Below are 25,175 nucleotides of genomic sequence, written 5' to 3' on the forward strand. Positions count from 1 at the left end.
TGCAGAAAAAATTCAATTAATAGCATTTGAAATTTAGCTTGATCCTTCAGTATTCAGTATCCATGTGGAAAGTTATCAAGGGTCACTCTAAGGATTTCCAGACATTCAAACTGGGAAACCCTCTGATTCCCACAATTTAGTTTTCTAAACAATTTTCTTCCTTATTCTGATTCAGCGGTTATTATTATCTATTTTCTCCGTGGCTGAACATCCCCTGTGAATCAGATCAAGACTAGGGTAAGAGAATGAACACCCACAAACTGATGCTTTCACTTTTGTGCTGCAATAGGGTAGAGTTGGGGAACACTATCCGCATATTAATTTTATTTTAAACATGTGGTTCAGAACCATCTCTGTTCTTCAGGACCATCTCTTGGTCATTTCTGGAGATGCATCATGGAAGCCAGAGGTATGTAATTTATAAAATAAGCCATTTACTTGTTCAAAAACTAGTAGTATATAATCAAGAATACCAACTTAATGAACGATTCCATTGTAATAATGAAAATTATGAATGGTAATTTTATCTTAGCCACTAATTAAATGAGCCTCTGACTTTTTATTGTGTATATCCTCATCCATACTACAGAAGTAGCATTATCTTCCAAATATTATTGGAGTGTAAATCTGCTAAAATAAATAAACAAATAAACACAAAACCCATAATCTAACAGGTAGATATCTTACATTAGTGGAAATGGCAAAACTGGTCAGGGAGGAAACAACAGAGAAAATTTAAAATCCTGGAAAACGTTTATGAAATATTTGCTTTAAAAAGGTGAAATGATGTTTTATGGGTTTAATAATAAAAAAAATGAAAAATATGGGGTTGAAGGGATTTCTGGAATAGTTAACAGGGAGGGAAGCTTATTGGTTTGTTAAAATCTATTAGAAAGAATGTCAGAAATCCTGTAGTTTCTTTTCTTTCATTAGTTCTTTTCTGTTTTTCTTTTTTATTGCACTTTCTTTTTTTTCATTTCTCTTCTCTATTTTCTTTAGATTTCTTTGTTTATGGAAAAGTATTTAATAAAAATTATTTTAAAAATGTGTATATCCTGACATTTGTTATTAAGTATTATTTATTTATTCTCAAATTCATTTTATGTTCAACATATTTTCTTCTCCATTTTGATACTATTCTGCCTCATTGTAAGGGGACAAGGTTGTTCTTGGGAGAGCTGAGTAAAGAATACTTCCAGCAAAGTCCACTCAAGGCATGACAGTGTAGCTAAAGCTAGCAAGGACACAATATTGGGCAGCAGCAATATAAGATGATGGAGGTGGATGATCACTTCAAAGGCAATGACCAAGGTATCATTTCAGCAGAAGGCAATACTATTCCTGTGTTTTACCAAACTGTCTACATAGATGGACAATATAAAGAGGCTGACAATATGCGTTCCAGATGATCTGGTCATCAAACTGATGGAACTCAATATGTTACTGAGGAAGAGCTGAGGATCAAATGGTATTAATGATGTGTCAGGATTAAAGCTTTTGAGATGTTGCTGATGCTAACATACAGAAAAAGAAAATCTGAAGCTATAAGGAATTACAGCTAAAAAATGGACTGTAAAAATCATAATGCAGAGAAAACTCAACACAGTTAGCAGTGAAACAAATCATCCACACATTGATATCTTAGGCACCAGCAAACTGAAATAGTCTGGAAATGGACACTTTCAGTCAGAAAATCTTACTGCTTACTGTACAGGGTGTGAATAACTCTGAAGCAATATTATTGCTTTCATAGTCAGAAAGACAGTATTTAGTAATAATGAAGTTAATGATCAAATGATATCAACTGGATTGCAGACATCTTTATAATATGATAATTATACAAATATGTCAATATCAAAATGGCAGAACCTGCAAGAAACGTGTACTGCTTAGGGTTGGAGACTGGAATGCTAAAGCTAGAAAGAGTAAAGAAGAAAATTTAATTCAGTTGTATGAACTAAGAAGCAGAAGCCAGGAGAATGCCTTACCAGTTTCTGCCAAAGGATTTATTTATCAAATAAATCCTTTGGCCTTCAAACAAACAAAATAATGATTGTTTAAGTGGACATCCTAGATGAAGTGCAATGAAATCAAATTGATTCTGTTATCAGCATAAAGTAGAAGACCAGCAAAGATGTGACCGTGGACAGACTGTGAAACAGATCACGAAGTGTTCATGTGAAAGTTCCAAGATAGGCTAAAGTGGAAGAAGAAAGCCAATATAATTTTCAGCATATGCCCAACATTTTCAAAAATTATCAGGAATGGTTTGAACCCCTGAACCTTATTGATAGAGAACCAAAGGAACTATGAAACTATGAAATCAAAGAAGCTGTTAAGCATGCATCCATGAGAGGCAAGGAGGGCATATGTATATGTATATATATATATGTATATGTATATGTATACTATATCTATATCTATATCTCTATATCTATACTATTATATATAGTATATAAAAGAGAGTCTGAAAAGAGTCTGCGAAGACCAAGAAGCAGCAGAAAGTAAACTGGATGTCAGAATAAATAGCATAAATTGCCAAGTGGAGAAGAGAAGTCAAAGCCAAGATCCCAGAAAGGGACTTAACAAAGAATTTCAGATAACTGTTTAGCAGTTTTACCATGACATTTGTAAAGACATTGGTGATAGAAACAGAAAAGAAAGAAACAAAGTATTTCAAAAGATCTCCAAACTCAGAAGGAATTTCTAACCCCGAACTGATATGTTAAAAGAACAGATAGCAACAGATTCAAAGAAAGTTTTAAAAAATGAATGGAATACCATATACTAAAATTTGATAAAACGGAGATGTCCACTGTCAAGTTACCTTATAAAATATTCCCTATTCACAAGTTAGATCAGCACTCTATTTATTCCTAGGTTACAGGAATTGATAGACTATCTACAGAAATACAGCAAGCAACAGAAGAATCAGTAAGAGTTCTAAGCAAACTATTCCAAGCATTTCTGGAGAATACCACAATGACCTACATATTGGAAGAAGTCATCTTCCCTTCCAGTATCAAAAAAGGGAAACTTAACAGAGTATGGAAACTATTGTACAATATCATTAGTTTTGTGTGGAGGCAAAATTATGCTTAGGATCAGCCAATGCAGTTTCAAGTCCTATATGGAAAAGAAGATGCCAGAAAAGGCCAAGGAACATGAGATACAATTGCTGATAGATGCTGGATAATTGAAAAAGCCAAACATCAAAAAGAAGTTCTCTGCTTCATCCACTATAGAAATTTGCTTGATTGTGTTGATCACATCAAATCAAAGAATGGGAATCTCTGAACGTGTCATTGGCATCAATTTGGTCCAACAACAAATCAAGGAGCTCATCAACTAGACACACCTGGATGTCAGCATTCACACAGAATTGTTTACCATATTAAATGTCTACATGAAATCTACTTTTTAAAATTATTTTGGTTGTCCTTTAGGAATATCTAGCTGGGGGTAAAAGATAAGGCGATTAAAATTGTAAGAAAAAGCATTGTGCAGCAGCACTACGTATAAATAAAAGGACTCTTTCCTCTTTCATTCACAGTGAATTGGGCTTTTCATCCCAGAAATAGTTCTGAAGAAAAAAGACAGTAAGAGCCTTGTAAAACATCAGGGATTGTAGGGTATCCAAAGTTGTAGTGAAGCAGAAGATTAGCATTTAGCAGTTTATAATGCTTAGCAGTTAAACCATAGTTAGCTGCCAAAACTCAGTATGATCAACCTGGAGATCAGCATGCACATATTAATTGCCATTTTTTCTCAATATGCGTTCATTATGTGACTGCCAAATTCACTCACTTTCAGCCAAATTCTGTCATTCAAATGAGCTTTCTCCATGTCTGCGTCCTGAAGAACATCATTTTTCATACAAGGAAACCAAGCCAGCTGTGATTCACTCTCCAGGATCTCTTGATGATGGGGCCTGCACACCTAAAAAAAGGGAGACTTTCAGTGCTTCCTGGAGTTGGAGAGACACTTTTTATTACATCAGAAACAATATGAAAAGCAGGGGAACCATTACAAAAATCCAAAATCCATATTAGGAAAAATAGTTAAGCCAGTTCAGTTTGGAAATATGTAGAATATTTGTGACCCTGAAATGACCTAATAAAAATACTGGAATTCAGAACTAGAAATAACTAAATGTTGTTTTTTTTTGTTTGTTTGTTTCTTTTAGAAGTTCTATTTTAAAAAAAACTTTTGTTAACACACACACACACACACACACACACACACAGCTGGCCTACTTGCCTTGGATTTCCATCACTTCCCATTTAATGATCCGTGTGTCTCAGGGTTATGACAGCAATCGGGACTGCTGGGATTGCCATCACCAAGCGATGCAGTCAGGTAATGTCACACTTTGTGATTTGCATTGCTTAGTGACAGAAATTCTAGCCCCATTTGCTGTCATAACATGAGGTCTACCTACATGGTCATCTTTATTTAAAACCATTGTGTAAAACTTTAAAGAGGCAAGCTAATATATACATCATACATACACCCACATTGCTATTCTTTGTGTTTCTTAATACAGGTAATCCTCGATTTACAACAGTTGATTTAGTGACCATTCAAAGTTACACTGAAAAATAGGACTTATGGCCATTTTTCACCATTGCAACTTTCGCAGCATCCCCATGATGAGGTAATCAAGATGCTTGGCAACTGGTTGATATTTATGACTGTTGCTGTGTCCCAAGATTAAGTGATCACTTTTTGCGGCATTCTGACAAGCAAAGTCAATGGGGAAGCCAGATTCACTTAACAAACAGGTTACTAATTTACCAACTGCAGTGATTCACTTAACAACTGTGGCAAGAAAGGTCGTAAAATGGGGCAAAAGTCACTTAACAAATGTCTCACCTAGCCACATAAATTTGGCACTCAATTGTGGTCGTACGTCAAGGACTACTGTATTGGGTTTTTTAAAAAAAATTTAATAAATAAGGGTAAAAGTTGAAAATATTCAGAGTTTTAATCATTTGCACAGTAGTTTCTGCATGAGGACTCTGTGGGGATTGAGTCCTTGTATTTGGTTGTGGCATGAGAGATTTTATGAGAAAGTATTTAAAATACTGATGGTTTTATTGGAAGACTGGAGAAGAGGAAGTTAGTCCACATCTCCTTCGCTTAGGTGCATGGTATATAGAAGTTTATATTCTCATGCCATGGTTAAGTATATTAAAAAGAAATTAAGCATTTATTTTAGTCTCTAACGGGTTTTCTTAGGTTTATATTTTTGAGGGGGACACACTGGTGTAGAATAGGATCTTTTTAATTGTCAAACCAAAACTCTTGCAAAACAGATACTCCTTAACTTTAAAATTATAGAAACCTGATATAAACAAATAATATTTAACCCTGATGGTCTCATACTTGGCAGGAATAGGTGCCAAGTTTAAAGTAAGATAGGCTTGTCCTTGGCAAATTTCAGTGAGATGAGACCATCAAAAACAGATGTGAGTAATGATGATTCAGAGCCTACAGTATATAATTAGTCAGAAATCCACATGGATGGCCTTTGATGCAGATCTAACTGGGAGGTCGCTAGCTGTGAAGAAGTTCACCCTTCATTGTCTCTTTGGATTTTCCTGAATGTCATAAGACACATAGCTCTTTCTTATTTTCTCTGATTTTTTTCTTGAAGTCTTGAAAGTTCTTTGATTGCTTCATCTTATGTCATTATGTTGCTTCTTTATACTACCCTAGAATAAAGCCTAAAGCATTAATGTTGGTGACATTATTGCTTCCGAATCCAGAAAAACCTGTGACCTAACACACACAGGGCTGAGACAAAGCAATATAGTATTTAAGCACATAAGTTCTCATTTGTAACCTGATATAACATAGCCAGACCACTGGAAATAATAAGGCCTAATTCTCCTGAAAAAAACAAAAACAAAATTCAGCTCCTTAAATTTTTAACTGGTATGTGAAAAATTAAAAATGAAACATGTAAGTGTAAAGTATGTGGTCTACTACTGACCTAAAATTAGGGCACAAAGGAAGTGTTTATACTGAGGGAAGAGTTACTGAGGGAAAACTATAGGAGTGGCAGAACTTAAGCTCCCTCATATCCTCTGGGAATGAAATTGCTCCTCCATTTTGCAGAAGAATATATTTTCTATTGTATTCTATTATGTTCTGTTCTGTACCGTTCTGTTCCGTTCCATTCTGTTCCATTCCAGCCCAGCCCACCCCATCCTATCCCATCCCATCCCATCCCGCCCTATGATTCTATTTTTCTATGTCATTTCGAAGCAGAATCAACAGTTGGCAGACGTGGAATGCTCGGAACAGCCATTTTTGTGAAAGAAAAAAAGGAAACAGACACCTTCACAAGAGGTTCTCCAATCACCATAGAGGCTGGACATGTTTTCTCATCTTGGTGGGATGCATAGGCATCTGATGCCCACTGATCCACATAATCTTTTGGGGTGAAGAGACCACAATCTGCAATGCTGTTCCTTTCCTCAAACGGCTCACAAATGCCATCACCTTCGTGGACATAGCATAGACTTGGTTCACCTGCAATAGTCAAAAGTATGCTAGGATGATAAATCTCAAATTTTATATCTATCATTTAGGTATAATCTTCCTCCCTCTCTTCATGCCTGAAAGGTACAGTACATTTGCAAGAGATCATTGTGAACAAATGAGGAATTCCAAATTCCATTAATATTGATCCAGGAAAATTTGAGTGACATTCTTTTAAATGCCAATCAGTAACATTGTTCTGATTTTGACTTTTTTCCAAAATGGAAAGAAATTTAAGGAAAGCCATACAGATAGTCCTTGACTTACAACAGTACATTTAGTGACTGTTCAAAGTTACAACAGCACTGAAAACTGTGACTTATGACTGTTTTTCAAAGTTACGAACTTTGCAGTATCCCATGATCATATGATCAAAATTTGGATGCTTGGGAACTGGTTCATATTTATTACCGTTGCTGTGTCCCAAGGTTAAGTGATTACTTTTTACGACCTTCTGACAAGCAAAGTCAATGGGGAAGCCAGATTCACTTAACAACCGGGTTACTAACTTATCAACTGCAATGATTCACTTAAGAACTGTGGCAAAAAAGATCATAAAATGGGGCAAAACTCACTTAACAACAGAAATTTTGGGCTCAATTGTGCCTGCAAGTCAAGGACTACTATATTCTAATGGGGAGGACAAATCTGCTGCCTTCCATAGAAATCAGCATTCTTAGACTAGACTTTTTAAAATGTATTTAAAATGTACTTTTTATGCAGAATCTTTATTTTTTTCAGTTTTGAGACAGAATGTGATGTGATAAATGTGCAGCAAATATCTCCTAGTATCATGAGGAATACCCATAGCAAATTGTAGATAGGCAGAATTTTGTATAAAGAGAAGGGGTGCTGGGGGCACTCCTGTCATGGGCTGAGGCCCTCACTCTCTTTTCATTAAAAAGGGAATGGCTCATTTCTAAGAATGCTTATAAAACATCTTCTAATGTCACATTGCCTTCAATGAATGACTAGCAACCCTGTGTCCCCCCAAAATAAGACATCCCCTGATAATAAGCCCAATCGGGTTTTGAGCACATGGCAATAAGGTCAAGCACTTATTTAAGGGTTCAAAAAAATATAAGACAGGGTCTTATTTTCGAGGAAACACAGAATTATGACTGGGTCCACAAATTCCAAGATAAATCACCGAGCCACATTGCCTTTTCACTGGGCTAAAAGATTCAACCTCTGGTAAAAATGACAAAAGATCTAGGAACTTATTCTATTCTATTCTACTCTGTACTGTTCTGTCCTGTCCTGTCCCATGCTGTCCCATGCCATCATCCCATCCAGTCCGCTCCCATCATATTCAGTCCCTTCCCATCACGTCCCACTAAGTAAGCTAATCTTCCTACTACTGTTGTACTTGCACAATTATGAAAATTGGGCTTTTCTAATGGGCAAACATGCTTTGTGTAGACCACAGACCTTTTGACTATATTGTCATAGCTATATCAATTTGGATGCCGTAATGGAGAGATCTAAAAAAATCAAGGTGGGCAACTTCAGGCCAGGATCATTGATATGACATTTAAATTCAGAGTTAAATTTCTGAACTCTGCCAAATCTCAGGTACAAGATTCAAAAATGTGTATGTAAGTAAGACAAAGCTACAGCAAAATTATAGTGAAACCAATAGCAGTGGGCTAACGTTTTTAGACTCACCAATACAATGGTATCCTCTTTCTTTTTTACAGTTTCTAGAGCAACCATCCCCATCTAATAGGTTTCCATCATCGCACTCCTCTACAAGACTCCTAGGAAAATAATATTAGCATTCTTAACATTTATACAATACTTAGAACATTTGGAACTCATATGGATCCTTAACACAGCTTCTCCAGGGAAGGACACAGTTGGCTGAACTACAGTATAAACTCCCATCTTAAAAAATCAATTTTATTCTTACTTCCACAGAGAGGCAGAGCTAATATGGAACTATCCTGCTTTTTATTGCAAACTTGAAGAAATAATTCTTCTTCGATAAAAACAAAGGGCTGAGCTAGCATTTTGTTGTGAGTCCCACTGAAACCAAGAAGATAAATGGGCATTCCAATATATATTCAGACAGGCATTTAAACACCCATCTGATTTTGGCCAGAAATTCTTTAAACAAGAATATTCTAAGGGTCTTCCGGGGCACTGTGGGAAGGACTGGGGAGTATGCCTGGAAAACAAACAGTCCAGGTTATGTTACTGTGGCAGTCATCTTCAAACAATGGAACTTACCTGCTTACTTGCCCATCCCCACAGTAGGACGAGCCATGGATGTGGAACAGAGACGGGGAGGGTTCACTTATAGCAGCTCCTGCTATAGCCTGTACTTGGTATTCATATTGCTGGCCTATTGTGACATCCCTGGGGAAGTAAGTAAGCAGAATTATATTTTACGACAGAAGCAAGCCATAGAGGACATCTCTACACTGCATAGAAATGCACACTAGGAAAAAGCAGTTATGGTCCATAGACTCAATATACCTCACTTCCTCCAGTGACGTATTTCCACATTCCAAAGATACCTCATGTATCTATAAAATCCATCAGCCAGAAAACCTGTGGCTATTCATAATGGAACTTTTCATGCAAGTAACACAGAGAAACTTAATAAATTGGTGTTTACATTTTATGTTTCTGCAATATTCCAAGAAGAAAATAGCTTACCGGTTTCGTATTTTAGAAGATATTTGTCTTCTTGGAAAAGTCTTGCAGAATTTCTAGTCAGGGAGACAGAGCATGGCTTGCTCCCTGCTGAAAAAGGGGACAAGACTTGGCTTTTACAATGTGAGCCAGGAATTCCTATAACAAAGTACCCTATCCAAAATAAAAGATCCAATATATGCTTCTCTCTGCACCAAACTAAACAATTCCGGTGTAAGCAATTACAGTTTGTCTGAAGTCTTGATTGCATCCCAGTCTGGCTAGAAGGAATCTTTCAATCTGAACAGTTGGAAGTCCCTTCAAATCCAAAGATTAACCTAGAACACGGGTGTCAAACTTGCGGCGTCACAGCAGCATCACATGATGTATTGGGACTTTTTTCCCCTACAGTAAACCAGTGGAGCGGAGCCAGCATGTGATGCATCTGGCCCGTGGGCCGCGAGTTTGACAGCCCTGACCTAGAATGTTTAGATGAAATCTTGTCTTTAGGGCCATTCCACTATCAGTCCTTCTAATTGGGAATCAAAACTTGCGAACTAGGATGCCATCTTAGACGTTAAATGATGAAAGATCCCACATCTGCAATAAAATCCCTCCAACCACATTGCTTTGCAAATGCATATCTTCATCCAGGAAAATATATCTTTCGTAGTATGAAAAAAGTCCTTGTTGAAGCAGTCTGAATGCTTCTAATTGAATTGGTGAAGTTTTGTTCTCTTTTTGCCTTTACAGACATCTCTTGGCCACTGTCTTATCCTGGCATATAAGCACATGCTGTTTCTAGGTAACATATCAGGAAAACCAACCAGAGTTTACAGAAGTCAGTGATATGTGATTCTTCATACAATCCCACTTGTGCTGTTTAGGCTTTCAAAGGAGTTTCTCAATCCAAAAGATTAGTAACTGCAGTGAATGTCATAGGTAACTGACTATTAACAACCAGAGAATAATGTCTACTATATCAAGTAATAATGAACAAGTGAAAAACCCGCTGACATAACTTACAATAGATGTAATACTTTATAAAACAGAATAGAAAACACTGCTGGGATTTCATATGATACTTTAAAATATTCCATTGAAACCATTACAGATCCCAATATCCAGGCAAGATTAATTGTTTTCTGGTTGAACAAGAAATAATTAAAGGAAAGTTATTGCTTTGGAATTTATCTCTGGCAAGGAACAATCTTTCTTCAATTTGCAATGGCAATTTCCAGAGAGATATGCTGCTGTGTCAGGTGGAGGGAGCTTTCTGTAAATTAACCAGGGATCCTTATGGAGCGTAAGTCAGCAAATAATGTGATATGGAACTAATAATAAAATACAGAACAAAATACACTGTTCTGTTGGATTTAAATAATAAAAAAGTATGTGACAAAGTATATGTGCACATTTCATAAGGCAAAATTCTTTTGGTTATCATGGAGGAACAATGCTTCTAATGAATCTTTAAAATATCAAAATTATTGTATACAAGCACCAGAGGCCTCAAATTGAATTTCTTGAAAAATACATTATGTAAAAAAAATATAAAATATCTCTATGAACTTGTAAAGCTGAATAAGAAAAATGAAAATCATTTTCAAAAATATATTTTATTGAACAATGTAAAAGAAATTTAATGAGCCAGTATTAAAAATATAAAGTTCTTATTCAAGGGTATATGTTCATGGAAAACTGATATTAAAGTATAATTCTTTCACTCATTCTTTCCTTTTTGTTGCCTTTTACCATATGTGAAACCCAGCGCATAATACTACTGAATGCTTTCAAGGACTAAATAATTTATTCTTTCACATGTATACAAAGAAGAGCTGTAGCCTTCCATTCATTGAGAACATGGCAACAGGCAGAGACCAGTTTATCCAGGAAAGAAGACTTTATTGCAGCATTAAATGTTTCTTTACATACAATAAATTTTATCCATTTCAATTTGATAAATTGATTCTAGGAAGTCTAGATTGCAAAGAGAAAGCTTTTAGGGACAATATCCTTGCCCTTCTTAAGAGACAAAAAACTTGACCAACTGCATGAAATTGAAACTGGATTTAGTCAAAAAGATAAGGAATGAACTGTTTCCTGGTATCAGAGATCATGAACTCCCCTCATCTCCCCTCATTTTTAAAAATCATTCATATGGAAGGATGTCTGCATAATTTTATTTTAATTTTAACATAAACTAACTTGATCCATACCTTTCAAATAAATGAACAACTGAAACAATTATTTTTTGCACTTTCAAAATTTTCTGACTCAGTTTTGAGATTAAAGAAAACCCATATCACATTTATTTTAATAAGCATTTTAATGCAGATTTTTTTTGTTCACATTATCAATACTGTGATAGCAAGAGATTGACCGTGGTAGCAAAAAAGCAGGTTGCTGCCTCTTGTCCTACTATTATTCCTATCCTATGTCAACCTACCAATTTATCTGCTGCTGTTTATATGCATCCCAATTCTTGTCGTCTTCACTCCAGTGGCAGAGCAGCAAGGTCTAGGACAACTCGCCATAGTTGATTCCCCATGGGACAATTCAACGTGGGACAATTCAAGAGAGGGACAACTTGAATTGCAGGGCCTTGTCTTGATTTTGTTCTGCCCCAGCTATGGACCCCCAAAAATGCAGAAAGTCCGTACAAACCTTAGTTTACTAATTAAGGACTACTAATGAGCTTTCTTAGTAGTTGTTCGAACACAACTACAGTTTAAATCAGTCTTTTCTGAACAAGGGCTGTTAATTTAACATCATTAACAGCCGACAAGAATCCAAAGAATAGTAACTCAATTCTGAGGCACAGCATTTCAGATAACCGTAATCTTACTGTGGTTGGCAGAATGCCCAGAAGCAATTTGCAGGAAAACTGACAAGAGATAAACGAGAGCCGAATCAAACGTTTCTGGAATCAAGATGTGAAGGAATATGAACGAAGTTGTTTTCTGCAAATTGCATCAGTCGTCATCCTTCCTTAAATAGGCTAGGGGAGTGGCCAATTAGCCCCAAGCCTTACTCTCGAGGAGACCTCCTCCTGAGGAGCCACTCCTGCCTTTTAACAGCTCTGTGTGCTCATGCATCGAGAAGAAGCTCCTCCTCTTCTTCCTCTTCACTTATGGGAGTTTCTGGAGGTTCTGAAGGCCCTGGCTGAATCCCTGCCTCTGGTACCACATCTTCTCCAGCCTCCTCATTGTCTGACTCAAGCAGCCTGCACAGGCTGCTGGCGCAGCACCACATCAGCCTCCTTGCTGTCAGAATCAGCTACTAACTACACAGGCTGCTGACAGGCCACAACAAATTTAGGTTTAAATCTTCTCAAGTTAGAAGTCCTAGAGGGTGGAGTGAACAGTAATTCTACTTGTCCCTCTCTTGAATTATCCCCCATTGAATGGTCCTGCAGTGAGTTGTCCCATGGCAAGTTGGCCATGGCAGGTTGTCCTGCGGTGAGTCAGTTGCAGTGAGTTGTCCCATTCTTCAGAATCTAAAGATTATTTAGGATGGAAATGCTCTTTTCTTTACCCATTTGTTACCTAAAGTACCACCGGACTAATTGAATTGTAAGATTCCAGGTTAAGAATCATCCTTTCATTTTCAAAGTTCTTAGATTCAGGGAAGGGTAAAAAAAGTCCTTTTACGGTGAAGCTAAATCTAAACTGGTGTCATTCCTGCTTTATTAGACGCACTGATAATGTGTGTTCCAAAAGTTATTCATCAGGTCTTATTTTTACAAGGGAATGCAGTGCAAGAGCAGCTGGGAGTTGGGATAGTTCATCTCTGTAATTGATAAGAGTTTGAAATGCTAGTGGCAAATGCGCAAGCAAATTATTGCTCTGCACGCATTGTCAATGGATGACAAGCAATCAATAGTTAAGAAAATAATGGAAATATACAGATTAACAGAATTGGAAGGGACCTTGTAGGTCATTTAGTCCAACCCCAGCCCAAGCAGACCCTAAACCTGTGATGGTGAACCTATGGCACGTGTGCCAGAAGTGACATGCAGAGCCATCTCTCCGGGCATGTTGCTCTTCCGTGTTCCGGCGGGCCATCCAGCTGATCTTCACACATGCAGGAGTGCTGGAAACCAGAAGAGCAGCCGCCCGGTACGCATGCGTGCGCTGGGCGGCTGCTCTTCCGGTTTCCGTCACACGCATGTGCACAGGCCACCTGGTCTTCCGGTTTCTGGCGCACATGTGCACATGAAAACCAGCTAGCCAGTGCGCATGCATGTGCCAGAAACCGGAAGATCATCTTCCCAGCACACGCATGCACATCAGGCGGCTGCTCTTCTGGTTTTCGGCACATGTGCAGGTGCACGTGTGCACACTCTTGTTTGGCACTCAGAGCCGAAAAGGTTCACCAACACTGCCCTGCACCATTTCTGACAGATGGCAGTCCAGTCTCTTCTTAAAAATCTCCACTGATGAAGCTCCCACAACTTCTGAAGTCAAGCTGTTCCATTGATTGATTGCTCTCATTGTCAGAAAATTTCTCCTTATTACCAGGTTGAATCTCTCCTTGTTCAGTTTCCATCCATTATTCCTTGTTTGGCCTTCAGGTGCCTTGGAAAACAGATTGACCCCTTCCTTTCTGTGCAGCCCCTCAATATGCAACTCAACCTTGTTTTCTGGGATAACTGCAATCAAGCAGCCAAATGAAGAATTGAATAAAAATACAGCTATTAGACAACTGGACATAGACCACGTTTGTGCCATTATTAAAAAAGAATATATTTTTATTGTTACTAGTTAAAAAATTCTACAATACTTTTCCAATAGCTCAAAGTGATTCAGAAACATAATGAGGGATTATTTAAACTTAATTTATTTAAGACATTGATATAGAGTACTTCATCCAATAAATTCCATAACGGCTATCAGCAGTAACCAATAATGTGTAAAAGAAACCCCTTAATATCCATTGTCAATATGCTGACCAAACCTACCACATAAACCAAAACGAAGGGTGTATTCTGTGAATCCTTACAAAAAAAATGAGGAATTCATATCATGGAAGCCACATCCAGAAGTGCCCTGGGCTTTGTCTATTAAGCTGTTAAAACCAGGCATGGCCTGATCTGTGCAGTATATCCAGCTTGCCCGCTAATATATAAATGGTTCCTTAGAAACACCATCCCAACAATTGAGGCAGAAAATTCTTACATGAGATCTAGAATCACAGAGGCAGCCAAAGCAATTAGCATAACTTCAATAAAGTGTGGCCACTAGTAAACTGCAATAATTGTGTTTTCATAGAAATCTTCCAAAGTACATATTTATTTGTCTTACATTAATTGTTGTTGATGTTCTGATTCCAAGTGAGAGGATTTTTCCCCCCAGTGGGAAGTTCCTGCAAACCTTGTCTCCAAGTAGCTAAAGTGAATCACTACCCTGAAGAACTTTCTTCCTTTGCAACGGTTTGTAATCATCCAGTCAAAATGTAAAACTTAAGAAATGTAAGGATAACATTGCTGCGGCATTTATATCATTTCTGCTAACAATGAAAGACTGAAGAAATTGGAGACAGGAGCAGACAACTCAACAGTGTTAAAAGCAGGCTAATGATAGGGGATGAATAACAAAGAAAAGGGGGTCAATCTATTCTCCAAAGCACCTGAAGGCAGGGCAAGATGGAAATTAATGGATGCAATGGATTGAAACTAATCAAGGAGAGATACAACCTAGAAATAAGGAGAAATTTCTTGAAGGGAGAACAAGTAATCAGTGGAATGGCTTGCCTTCAGAAGTTGTGGCTGCTGGATCACTGGAAATTTTTAAGATGAGAATGGACAGCCATTTGCTTGAAATGGTACAGGTCTCCTGCTTGAGCATGGGTTTGAATTAGAAGACCTCCAAGGTCCCTTTCATCTCAGTCATTCTGTTCTATTAGCAAGCAGGGTAGCACAACTTCTCCAGCTCAAAAACCTACATGCAAATATTTGCAACACTATGTCATTAATTTAAAGTTCAAATGTTCAAGTATGAATCAATCACCTCCTTGACTCTACTTTCATTGGACAGAACACAGGAATTATGATCAATATTCTACATAATACAATCTGACTTACCTTTTTTTCCTGAAGGGGAAAGAGTTGGAGTCTTATTTTTTAAAAAAATGAAAGGAAAGAAAGAAAATGGAATACAAAGCAGAGCGGGCTAGAATGCTTTTGCAGAAGCCTTTAGATTCCTGAACACTAATCTTTTCACTCACTTGTCAATAAACATTCTTCCTGGCTGCATCACCATTGCTGGGGATCCATCTTGGAATGGGGGGTCCCGGAGAATTCTGTATCTCACAGGTTTGCAGTTTGAACAAAGGAGACTGTGTGGTGTGGAGATCAACTGTGCAGCATCTATCTCCATCTTCTCGTCAAATGTATAAATCTTTATGCCAGACACCTTCTTGGTTAAGTTCAGTTTCACTGTGAGGGGAATGTCACAGAATGTATCCATTGGTCCAAGGTGTACAGAATCCCCCTGCTCTGTCAGGATCTCAATGTCTGACAGCGCTTTGGAATTGGTGGAGAAATTTGTGGTCCATATCAGTAAAGAGTCAGAATACACAGGATATAGAAAGTAGAGCTCCAAAATGCAACCAAGAGGCTTAAGGCAAGGAGTGGCCATGCTCACATTAAACAGATTAAATTCAGGGCTCCAGGCCTGCAAACTGGTTTCACAGAGTTGAGTTACATCTGGAGGACCTAGGAAGACAAAAAGAATGGAAGAGTTTTCTGGATAAGCAAAGTGAAGTGGAATTGTAAAAGCAGGGTCATAGCGACATGAGAAAGGAGATATAGAGATTTGGAAATAAGGTCTACCATCTCTTAATGAGCCCATTTTTAAAATCCACTTCAAATTTAATTTCTGATACTGACATATAAATAAATTTATATAAATAAGTTGGCAGAATTAGCCTGCAATACAGCATTGCACCACCAAGGCTCTAATTGCTAAGGGCCCCCAGGGGAAATAAAATAAAATATTTTTTCTGAAGAGGAATTTCCCTTGCCTTTCAAGGGAAAAATATAACAAATATCTCTGTGTTAATTTGTAAAAATTCTTCCCCATATGAAAGGACATGAATCTTTCAGACTTTAGACTTAGATTTAGTCCAGGACATATTACAAATGAATTTTCAGGTTTCTGGAAGTCACACTCAAAAACAACAATATAATAACTAATTTTATATTACTTTTTTCCTTTTGCAAAATTTCAACTTACATACAAAATGAATAAATTAAGCTTGTGGAATCTTCATATGCTAATTTATAGTTTGCATTTTGCACTGCTAACAACTAATATTTTGCTGTTCAGTTTCATGGGCACAACCTAGGGATCACCTAGCACCGCTGAACTTGGGGCAAACAAGATACCTCCTATATATAATTATAACTGTCTCCTATATACAGTGTCAAAGAATGCCTGAGACAGAAAGAAAAAAAAAATACATAATCAGCAATGCTGCATAATACCACCTGTATGTATATATATATACTGTATACTTTTTTCTTCCTCTAATTGTGTCCAATTCTGAGTCTACCTGGACAAGTCCCTGCAGTTTTCTTGGCAAGGTCTTTCAGAAGCAGTTTGCCATTGCTTCTTTCCTGAGGTTAAGAGTGAGGGACTGCTCCAAATGTCTTCAATCACAAAGTGGACTAGAAGTCACAATATCCCAGTTTCTAGCCTTAACCACTCAACCAAATTCTTTCTATCTATCTATCTATCTATCTATCTATCTATCTATCTATCTATCTATCTATCTATCTCTATCTGCATACATATACACACATAAGAAGGAAGTCATATTTTTTCTTCCTTTGTCATAATGCAGAAGATGGGGGGGGAAAAGAGTTCAAAGAAGTTACAGATCTCTAGTTTATCTTCTTTTCAAGTGAAATAATTGTAAGTCTTTTTGTTTCACAAAAATATCCTTGGCTCCATCTCTTTTCTAAGCACAGTAAAACAGGGCAGAATATTATGTGACCTACAGTTTATCTCCCCACCAGCATCACTAAAACCTTACTGGAAACACAAGAAAATAGAATTGCAGGGAGTATTGGGACAGAAAGATTGGTGGGCACATAAGGATTCAAATATATTGTTCTAGACCATGTTGATTACTGCTGCAAATCCTTCCTCACAATTCTCCTGGCAAATGGATTTAAAGAACAGATCACAAGAGCATCTTACTTCCTGGTCTTTCCCAAGCAATTTCCATTCTGCAATATGGGCACAAAAATGTTCACTTGTTTTTAGCAGTTTGTAAACACTGATGAAATAATGGCTGCGTTCACATAAAGGATTTTGTTTGCTTTTGATCATTAGCCTTATCATGTAGAGTTATGTACAAGGAATCCATTCAATGAACCATGGTTTCAAATCTTTAGTTTTGCATTACAAAAGAATACAGGGAGTCCTTGATTTACAACTCTCCATTTAGTGACCATTCGAAGTTACAACAGTAAAGTGTCTTATGACAATTTTTCACGCTTGCTACCTTTGCAGCGTCTCCATGGTCACGTGATTAAAATCAAAATTATGACAGCTACACTGTCTCAGGGTCATTTGTAATCTTCACAGTTGACTTTCAACAAGCAAAGTCAATGGGGAAAGCCAGATTCACTTAGAGATGGCATGATTCAGTTAACAACTGCAATTATTTGCTTAACAACTGTGGCAAAAAAAGGTTGTAAAATGAGGTGCAATTCAGTTAACAATGACCTCACTTAGCAATGGAAATTTTGGGCTCAATTGTGGTCGTAAGTCAAGGACTGTCTATACAGTCAATATACTAGCATAAATAACTTATTTATTATTATCCTGGAATGGTGGTATGGGATTCCCTTCTTTTTTATTTTTTTTATAATCTTACCTTTTCTCTCCATCTTTGGGCTCCTGAAGTAACTATATATTCACATACGATAGGCGTACTTCAGTGGTGGGTTGCCCCCGGTTCAGACCGGTTCTATAGAACCGGTAGTAAAACCGGTGGGAGGCTCCGCCCACTGACCCTGACATCATCAGAATGCTTCTGCGCATGCGCAGAAGAGCGTAGCCCCATTGCGAACCGGTAGTAAAGGTAGGTAGAACCCACCCCTGATGTACTGTACTCTCAATAATTTCCAAATAATGTTTCTCTTCCCCCTTTTCTCAATACATACATATCAACTCACCTTTGCAACAGTTCAAATGATCTATAGACTAGGGCCAGAAAGAGAAATTTTACTCAGAATGTTAAGTCAGTCGAAAGCTTGCACTGTTTCTTTTAAAGCTATACAGCAGCATATTTAATTTACATGATATTATACTGATTCATATAGTTAGTTCATTTTGTTTTTGAAGAGAAAAAGAGAACTTGGCTAGATCTCCTCCACCGAATTCACTTCTCAAAGCTACCAAACCGCTGGAGACACTCAAAGACTTTCCACAGCTCCATTGAAGCTCTTCAAGTTTATTTACTGGCCTACATAGACAGTTTTCTGACAGAATACACAGCAACAGCTGATGGGTTACCCAGTCATATCTGATAATCCCTTTGTCATAGGAAAAAAGTTCCAAGACTTTTACCTACTGCCTCCTTTGGAGTCCAATAGCCAGAAGAGTCACAGATTAGAGGAGAAGAGGCTTCATGTACATACTGGCTGAAAGTTCCATCTTCAGCACAATTTCCGCAGAGGTTCCCTGACTCTCTACAAACAGAGAAAAGAAAGGGAGAGAAGGAAGAGAAATGAATGTGTTAATTCCCTTTTCATTCAGACATTTTTTTCCCAGAATTCTACCTAACTTCTTTTAAATTATTAAGTTCCATGCCGCCATCTCAATGTATAACTTTCTACTTATATTTTCATGATTTCCCTAATCCAGATATAGACAAAGTATGAGCATCCTATGTATGTGCCAATATTGCATCTTATTTCTTAGATCAGAGGTCTTCAAACTTTTAAGACTTGTGGACTTCAACTCCCAGAATTCTCCAGGCAGCATAGCATAACTGGCTGGAGAATTCTGGGAGTTGAAGTCCACAACTCTTAAAGCTGCCAAGTTTGAAGACCTCTGTCTTAGATGGTGGGATGCAGGCAACTTTAAGGTAGTCTTAGATCAGAAACATTAATTTTCAAAAGTTAGTATGGGATACAACTGGCTTTGGTGGCACTTCTGGCATATTGAGCAAATATGTCAAACTGATTTATCATTGTTCACATGCTGAATGTGGCACAGCATGACTAAGACTGGCAAGGTAATCTACCCTTCTATCTCTTAATAAAAGCAGTTATTTGAAAGATTCAACTGACAAAAGCTATAATTAATTGCAGAGGTAAACATGAATTGGCCATCTGGTGTTGACCAGGGTATCTTGAAGATTGCAGCTTAACATAGTAGAGGAATAGATGCCAAAGAGCTTGAACTATGCCTGGGATTTCAATCTCGTACACTACCAGAATTATTTGTGAGATGAGCAAACAAGGAATAGGGGGGGAAATGAAAAAAAAAAAAAGAATATATTATGGATCTGTCTTAAGAGAAAGGGGATGCAATGTAAATATAAATGTGACTGAATTTGAACTAATCATATAAAGTGGAACTAAACAATGCATGCAGAGTAATGAATATCTAGGTTAATTATGAATGAAAGAGATGAAATATATATCAGAAAATATTAACTGGTATTATTGAGACTGTTATCAAGGTGCATCTAAAAGTAGAAATTATTTGTTTCTTGACAGATGCATGCTAAGAAGCACAAGGCTGAGAAAAACTGTGCAACCTTTTGAATGAGTAAGATTCAGAGAGAAAATTATTCTAATATATAGCATTTTAGGTAAGAATGAGATGAAAAAGTACACAAGTGCAGAAAAGAAGTGATTGGGCCATTTAGAGACTCAGGAATGAAGAACTGAGATTATTTCATAAAAGCTTACAAAAAGAGTTGTTTCAAGTATGCTGTTTATGTTTATATGCACACATGGCATAATATTGTCTATAAATCTAAAAGAGCAATGGATTGTTTATGATGAAGAGCTGAGACAATTGGTGGATACGAAGGTAATGTGGAACAGACCATTTTTTGGTAGAGATAATCTTTTGATAGAACATGGAAATAAAGGAAGTAGAACATTTACAGAAAGAAAAAGTGGAAGTCCTACATAAAAAAGTGTTTGATTAGGGGAAAAACCATGGAATCTACTTGGAACAGTACAAAAAGAATTATGTTGTAAAGTGTCACAAACAGAGGAGATACGTTAATGGCTCATATGGAAAAGAATAATACTTGATGGAATGATGAAACAAAAGAGCTGTGAATGGAAAAATGCACATAAGAGAATGATTAAATGAATGATTAAAAAAAGTTCAGAGAAACAAACAGCATCATGTGCATAAAAATAAAAAGATAACTGTAAAATGTATACCTATCAAGAACAAAGAGAAGTTAAGCAAGAGAAGGAAGAATGAAAATAAAAATGTTAAAAACTTAAAAAATCTTAAAAACTTAAAATCTTAAAAACTGAGGGAACTCTGGGAAATACTTCTTAAATCTGTTTGGGAATCATACTGTTGTATCAAAAATGGAATTCAAAGGAAAGCTATAAAAGTTACATCGCCCCCCAAAAATTGAAAGGTCATAAATCCTGTTACAATGTGGAAAAAATGATAAGGATACAGGTGCAAATTTTCTAACTGGAGAAATATTAGAATATAGATTTGGTTTGCTTATGAAATGGTAGCACAAATTATTTAACATATAAAGTATATGAAAATTGCATCTGTATCTGACACCTGGAAGAACATTTTCATACAGAAAGAGTGCATACAATGACTTCAAGAGACTAGCTTATTAAATATGCCGAGACAGATTTTTGGAAGACATAGAATTGAAAAAAATAAAGGGACAGCAATAATAAACAATATTTGAAAGGTGTAGTGTGATTTTATGCTGGGCAGGAGGTATGCAGTGTGGTCTCTCTAGTCTTCAACAGTCACTACGAAATGTACAAGTGTGAAAATAAAAGTTTATTGTAAATTCTAGGGATTAAAAGGAATCATACAATAGAACAAACTGGCAAGAGTTATGGTATGTTTTGTATGAATGTGGAAGTGAAAACTGGTTGTTGAATGTGAAAAAAGATATATGAAAAAAGCATGAGTGAAAGTAAATGGAATACTTACTGAATAGTTCAGTAATAAGCATGGATTAAGACAGGGAAGTGTGATCTTTTAAGTGATACGCGAAACTAGTAGAAGCAATGTCGATTTACAAAGAGATTAAAAAAAGATTTACATATGGAAAGGTGTTAATAGCAATGGTATTGGTTTAAAGTAGTATTCACTATTTTTCTTTTTCTTGTCCTTACTTCGTGCCTTTAAATTACTTGGCTCTTACACTTCTTCTGTGCTCTGCATACTTTTACTTACCCCTAAAGAGATAGCATGCAGTTATATATGTGGCAAGTGCGACATAGCAGAAAGATTGAGATTTTGTTGTGTTTTTTTTACAGAAAGGATCCTGTTTCTCTTGTTCTGCTGCCACCTGCTGCATGTATCTCAGTCCAATAAGAAAGAAAATCAAGGCAACCCGAGATCTTCCTCTTTCACCCAAACACATGCACTCTCAAACTTTCAAAATGCTGAAGAAATACTCCCTGAGTCAGTAAAACCAGCGAGTAAAATGCCTGCCACTCCTAAAACTGAAGAATATGCCAGGGGAGTTCAGACATGTTGGCTCTCTCTCTAGATGTAGTTTGTGATTTACGTTTTCTTTGGACGTAATCCAAATAACATTACCATTTTTCCAAGAGAAAAAGCTAACGAAAGAAATTTGATGGCTGCTAGAAACAAAAGCTAGGCAGCCAACCAAGAACTTGATGGCTAGAAAAACTACTATTTATCCACCCTCCTCATTAATTAGAAAAATGCTGCTATCTAAATATATTGTATAACTATCATTGTATTGAAATAACATATTATACCAAAACTGAAAAGATGGAGCAGTAGACTAGATTTCACAATATATTAAAGAATAAACAGACTTACTGTCCCAGGGGGTAGGATCAGAATCACTGGGTTAAATATATGAGGATACTGGATCAGGCTACACATCAGGAAGAATTTCATGTCTGTATAAACTGTCACCCAATAGAATAGGCTGCCATATGTAGTGGGGAATTTTCCTTCACTAGAAATCTTCAAACATGGCCTAGATTGTTATTTGACACAGATATACTACTAAATCCAGACTGAGCAAAGGATGGATTAGATGAGCTCTACAGGATGACCATCATCCCTATACTCTTGTGGCTCTATGATTCTATGAAAAGCTGTTTCAGTCAGCATCAACAGCAAGATATACCTTGTTTCCATGAAGCTTTCAACTACTGGGGATAAATGTTCTCGATAGACATCACGATCTCCGGGACATTTAAAAGTTTAAAAAATTTTTATTTTAAAACTTGTGCTAAGCTTTCGTCAGCCCCTACTGACTTCGTCAGAGTATAAAATCACCATTGAAGAGTTGCTTGCTTTTATGTAATGCTGATCAATTTGGTCATTGCGCGTGTAACAGGCCCACACCCTTGCCTTCCCCCTGTAATTATCTTATTTTCTGCCTTAGTCATGCTGACAGATGACAATGCACTTTCCCCTGCCTCCTGCCCCATTGTATGTTGTCTCTTTCTCTCCCTGGGGGGTAACGCAGGGTTATCAGGCATTGCTTTGAAGGTATTACTCCAGGGAGTACCTGTGGGCCTGTTACACGCGCAATGACCAAATTGATCAGCATTACATAAAAACAAGCAGCTCTTCAATGGTGATTTTATATTCTGACGAAGTCGGTAGGGGCCGACGAAAGCTTAGCACAAGTTTTAAAATAAAAATTTTTTAAACTTTTAAACGTTCTGGAGATCGTGATGTCTATCACTTCTTCTACAACTATACCTGGAACTCGCATCAAAAAATCAACCAATCAAAAAAGTGCATGCACATTCAATTCAGTGATAGTTTTCTGGCTAAAGGATGGCAGTAGTGCATCATGTTTGTCCTGCTTATTTCCAAATTCTGAATTCATACCTGCAGTTATATATACATCTCCAGCATAGCTCCATGTCTCCTGTCTATTACTGCAAAAAGATCAAAATCCGTTCACGTTTGGAATAACAGCTGTATAAATAAGTGTCTGTTCCCCTAACTCCCCTCATATATAAAGTCCAGAAAAGATTTTGCCAACTGGCAAACAGCTGCGAGCAATTGCCAAATCATCTTCATCACCTTCTTTGCCTCCTTAAATTCCTCAGTAGAAGGCCAATGCAGCTTTCCCAAGGTACACATGTTCATGTAAACAACTTCCCATTGAAAGAACTACGTGCGCACAGTGATGAAAGGGGACAACAGAAGGAACACTGCAAATCATGGTCAAAACAACGTTGACAAAATCAGTCTGCTGGGGTATTGCTGGGTCAAGGATCTTGCCTGCTCCAAGATTCTTAACATGGTCCTCTCCAAATATCTTGAAGTGCAATTCTCATGGCCTTAGGTCAAGTTAGCTAAGCATGCTAGGAATTAAACATACATAAAAAAACACCAAGGCTGGAAAGATTGGTTTTAAGGTGTATTTTTTTTTCGCAGCAGAGATTGCTGTATATATTCTGTAACCTCTGAAAAACAATGGCCCAGCACTAATCCCACCTCTAATACAGCAGGAAACACTAAAATGTTGCCCCTTCTTAATTTTAAAGGGAACATTTTCAATCTGAATAAACTTCCAATTTGCTATTACATCCAAAGATAAACTGTGATTTGAAGCAGCTTGCTTTTAAGTTTAAGCAAAGTTAAATATATAACTCATTAGTTTGATTTATTAAAAAAGAAAGAAAGTGAACAATTCTACTATTCTCATCGCAGCACCAGAACAGAGATGCTGTAATGCGAATAACAGTAAAGCATTAAATCTGTATAATAGTAAAACATAAAGAGGCTTTTGGAATATATTACTAGGAGGATTAGCAAGAAAGAAATTGGCTCAAAAGGGCTCAGTGGTGACAGCAGCAACATCTGGATTTCCATGGACCATGTAAGTACCACTATTTTAGATTTTCAGCTTCATTTTATGTCAAATGTTCTGGGGCAGTGCACAAGGAACAATTAACTTGCTCTCATACATAATAAAATGCAATTGTTAATCCAAATGATGTACCAACAGGATTTCTCAACATCTTGAAGTACAGGGACCACCTTCAGCTCATCCTTCTAGTTGGTGGAGAAGAACATTCTGTGAGAGAACAGTTGAAGCACCTCAATTCCTGTTTAAATTTTCCTTTTTCCTATCACCACAATCCATGGATCTCTGTCTCTCTCTCCCTCCCTCCCTCCGTGAGTGAGTGAGTGAGTGTGAGTGTGTGTGTGCGCGCGCGTGTGTGTGTGTGTGTGTGTGTGTGTGTGGTTTTCTAAGATTCCTACCATTCCTTCACCTACCACTACTCACTTACCTTTCATAAAGCATTCCACTAATGGGAGGTAACCAGTGTATGGTGAGCATATCCTGGCTCTGACCAACTACCATCGGCGGCAAAGGGACAGGAGTGGGTTTCCTGCTCTGAGTCCACTGCTGGTACACCAGATCCAGATAGCAATGCATTCGTGCCACTTGATTTGGAGTAAAACTGTCTGTGCAATTATCATCTGTGGGAGTCAGAAAAGCAGCTTACTAAACAATTTGAAAAATGGATTCAGATAAGGAGTTAGGGCAAGAAATCTAAGTATGGTAAATCCCTTTCATGGCCAGAGAAGACATCTTATTTTAAAAACCTAGAATAAAACTAGATCCTGTAATATCCTTTTTGCCCAGTACTATCATGTTTATTGCAATTTCGATCCTTTTTCTAAAACTAAACCAAAATGCATGGTTATTGTGATTATATACATTGCTACTTGGTCTTGGAACATTTTTTTAATCTTTCATCTGTTTGAATATCCATCCTC

At 37.2% G+C, this 25,175-nt stretch overlaps 1 protein-coding gene across 1 annotated transcript in view; it reads right to left on the reverse strand.

Moving 5' to 3' along the window:
• Positions 1 to 25,175, reverse strand: part of PAPPA2 (pappalysin 2) — a 167,764-nt gene that overhangs the window by 83,386 nt on the left and 59,203 nt on the right. The window contains exons 5-11 of the mRNA XM_034409739.3: positions 24,683 to 24,875; positions 18,774 to 18,895; positions 15,418 to 15,907; positions 8,782 to 8,910; positions 8,218 to 8,309; positions 6,347 to 6,540; positions 3,808 to 3,939 (exon numbers count right to left, since the gene is read on the reverse strand). Of these exons, the coding sequence (XP_034265630.2) occupies positions 3,808 to 3,939; positions 6,347 to 6,540; positions 8,218 to 8,309; positions 8,782 to 8,910; positions 15,418 to 15,907; positions 18,774 to 18,895; positions 24,683 to 24,875 (1,352 nt within the window). The remainder of the gene's footprint in view (positions 1 to 3,807; positions 3,940 to 6,346; positions 6,541 to 8,217; positions 8,310 to 8,781; positions 8,911 to 15,417; positions 15,908 to 18,773; positions 18,896 to 24,682; positions 24,876 to 25,175) is intronic.

The sequence above is a fragment of the Pantherophis guttatus genome, chromosome 3 (genome assembly GCF_059756535.1).
Source record: "Pantherophis guttatus breed Tessera chromosome 3, ASM5975653v1, whole genome shotgun sequence".
Classification (NCBI taxonomy): domain Eukaryota; kingdom Metazoa; phylum Chordata; class Lepidosauria; order Squamata; family Colubridae; genus Pantherophis; species Pantherophis guttatus.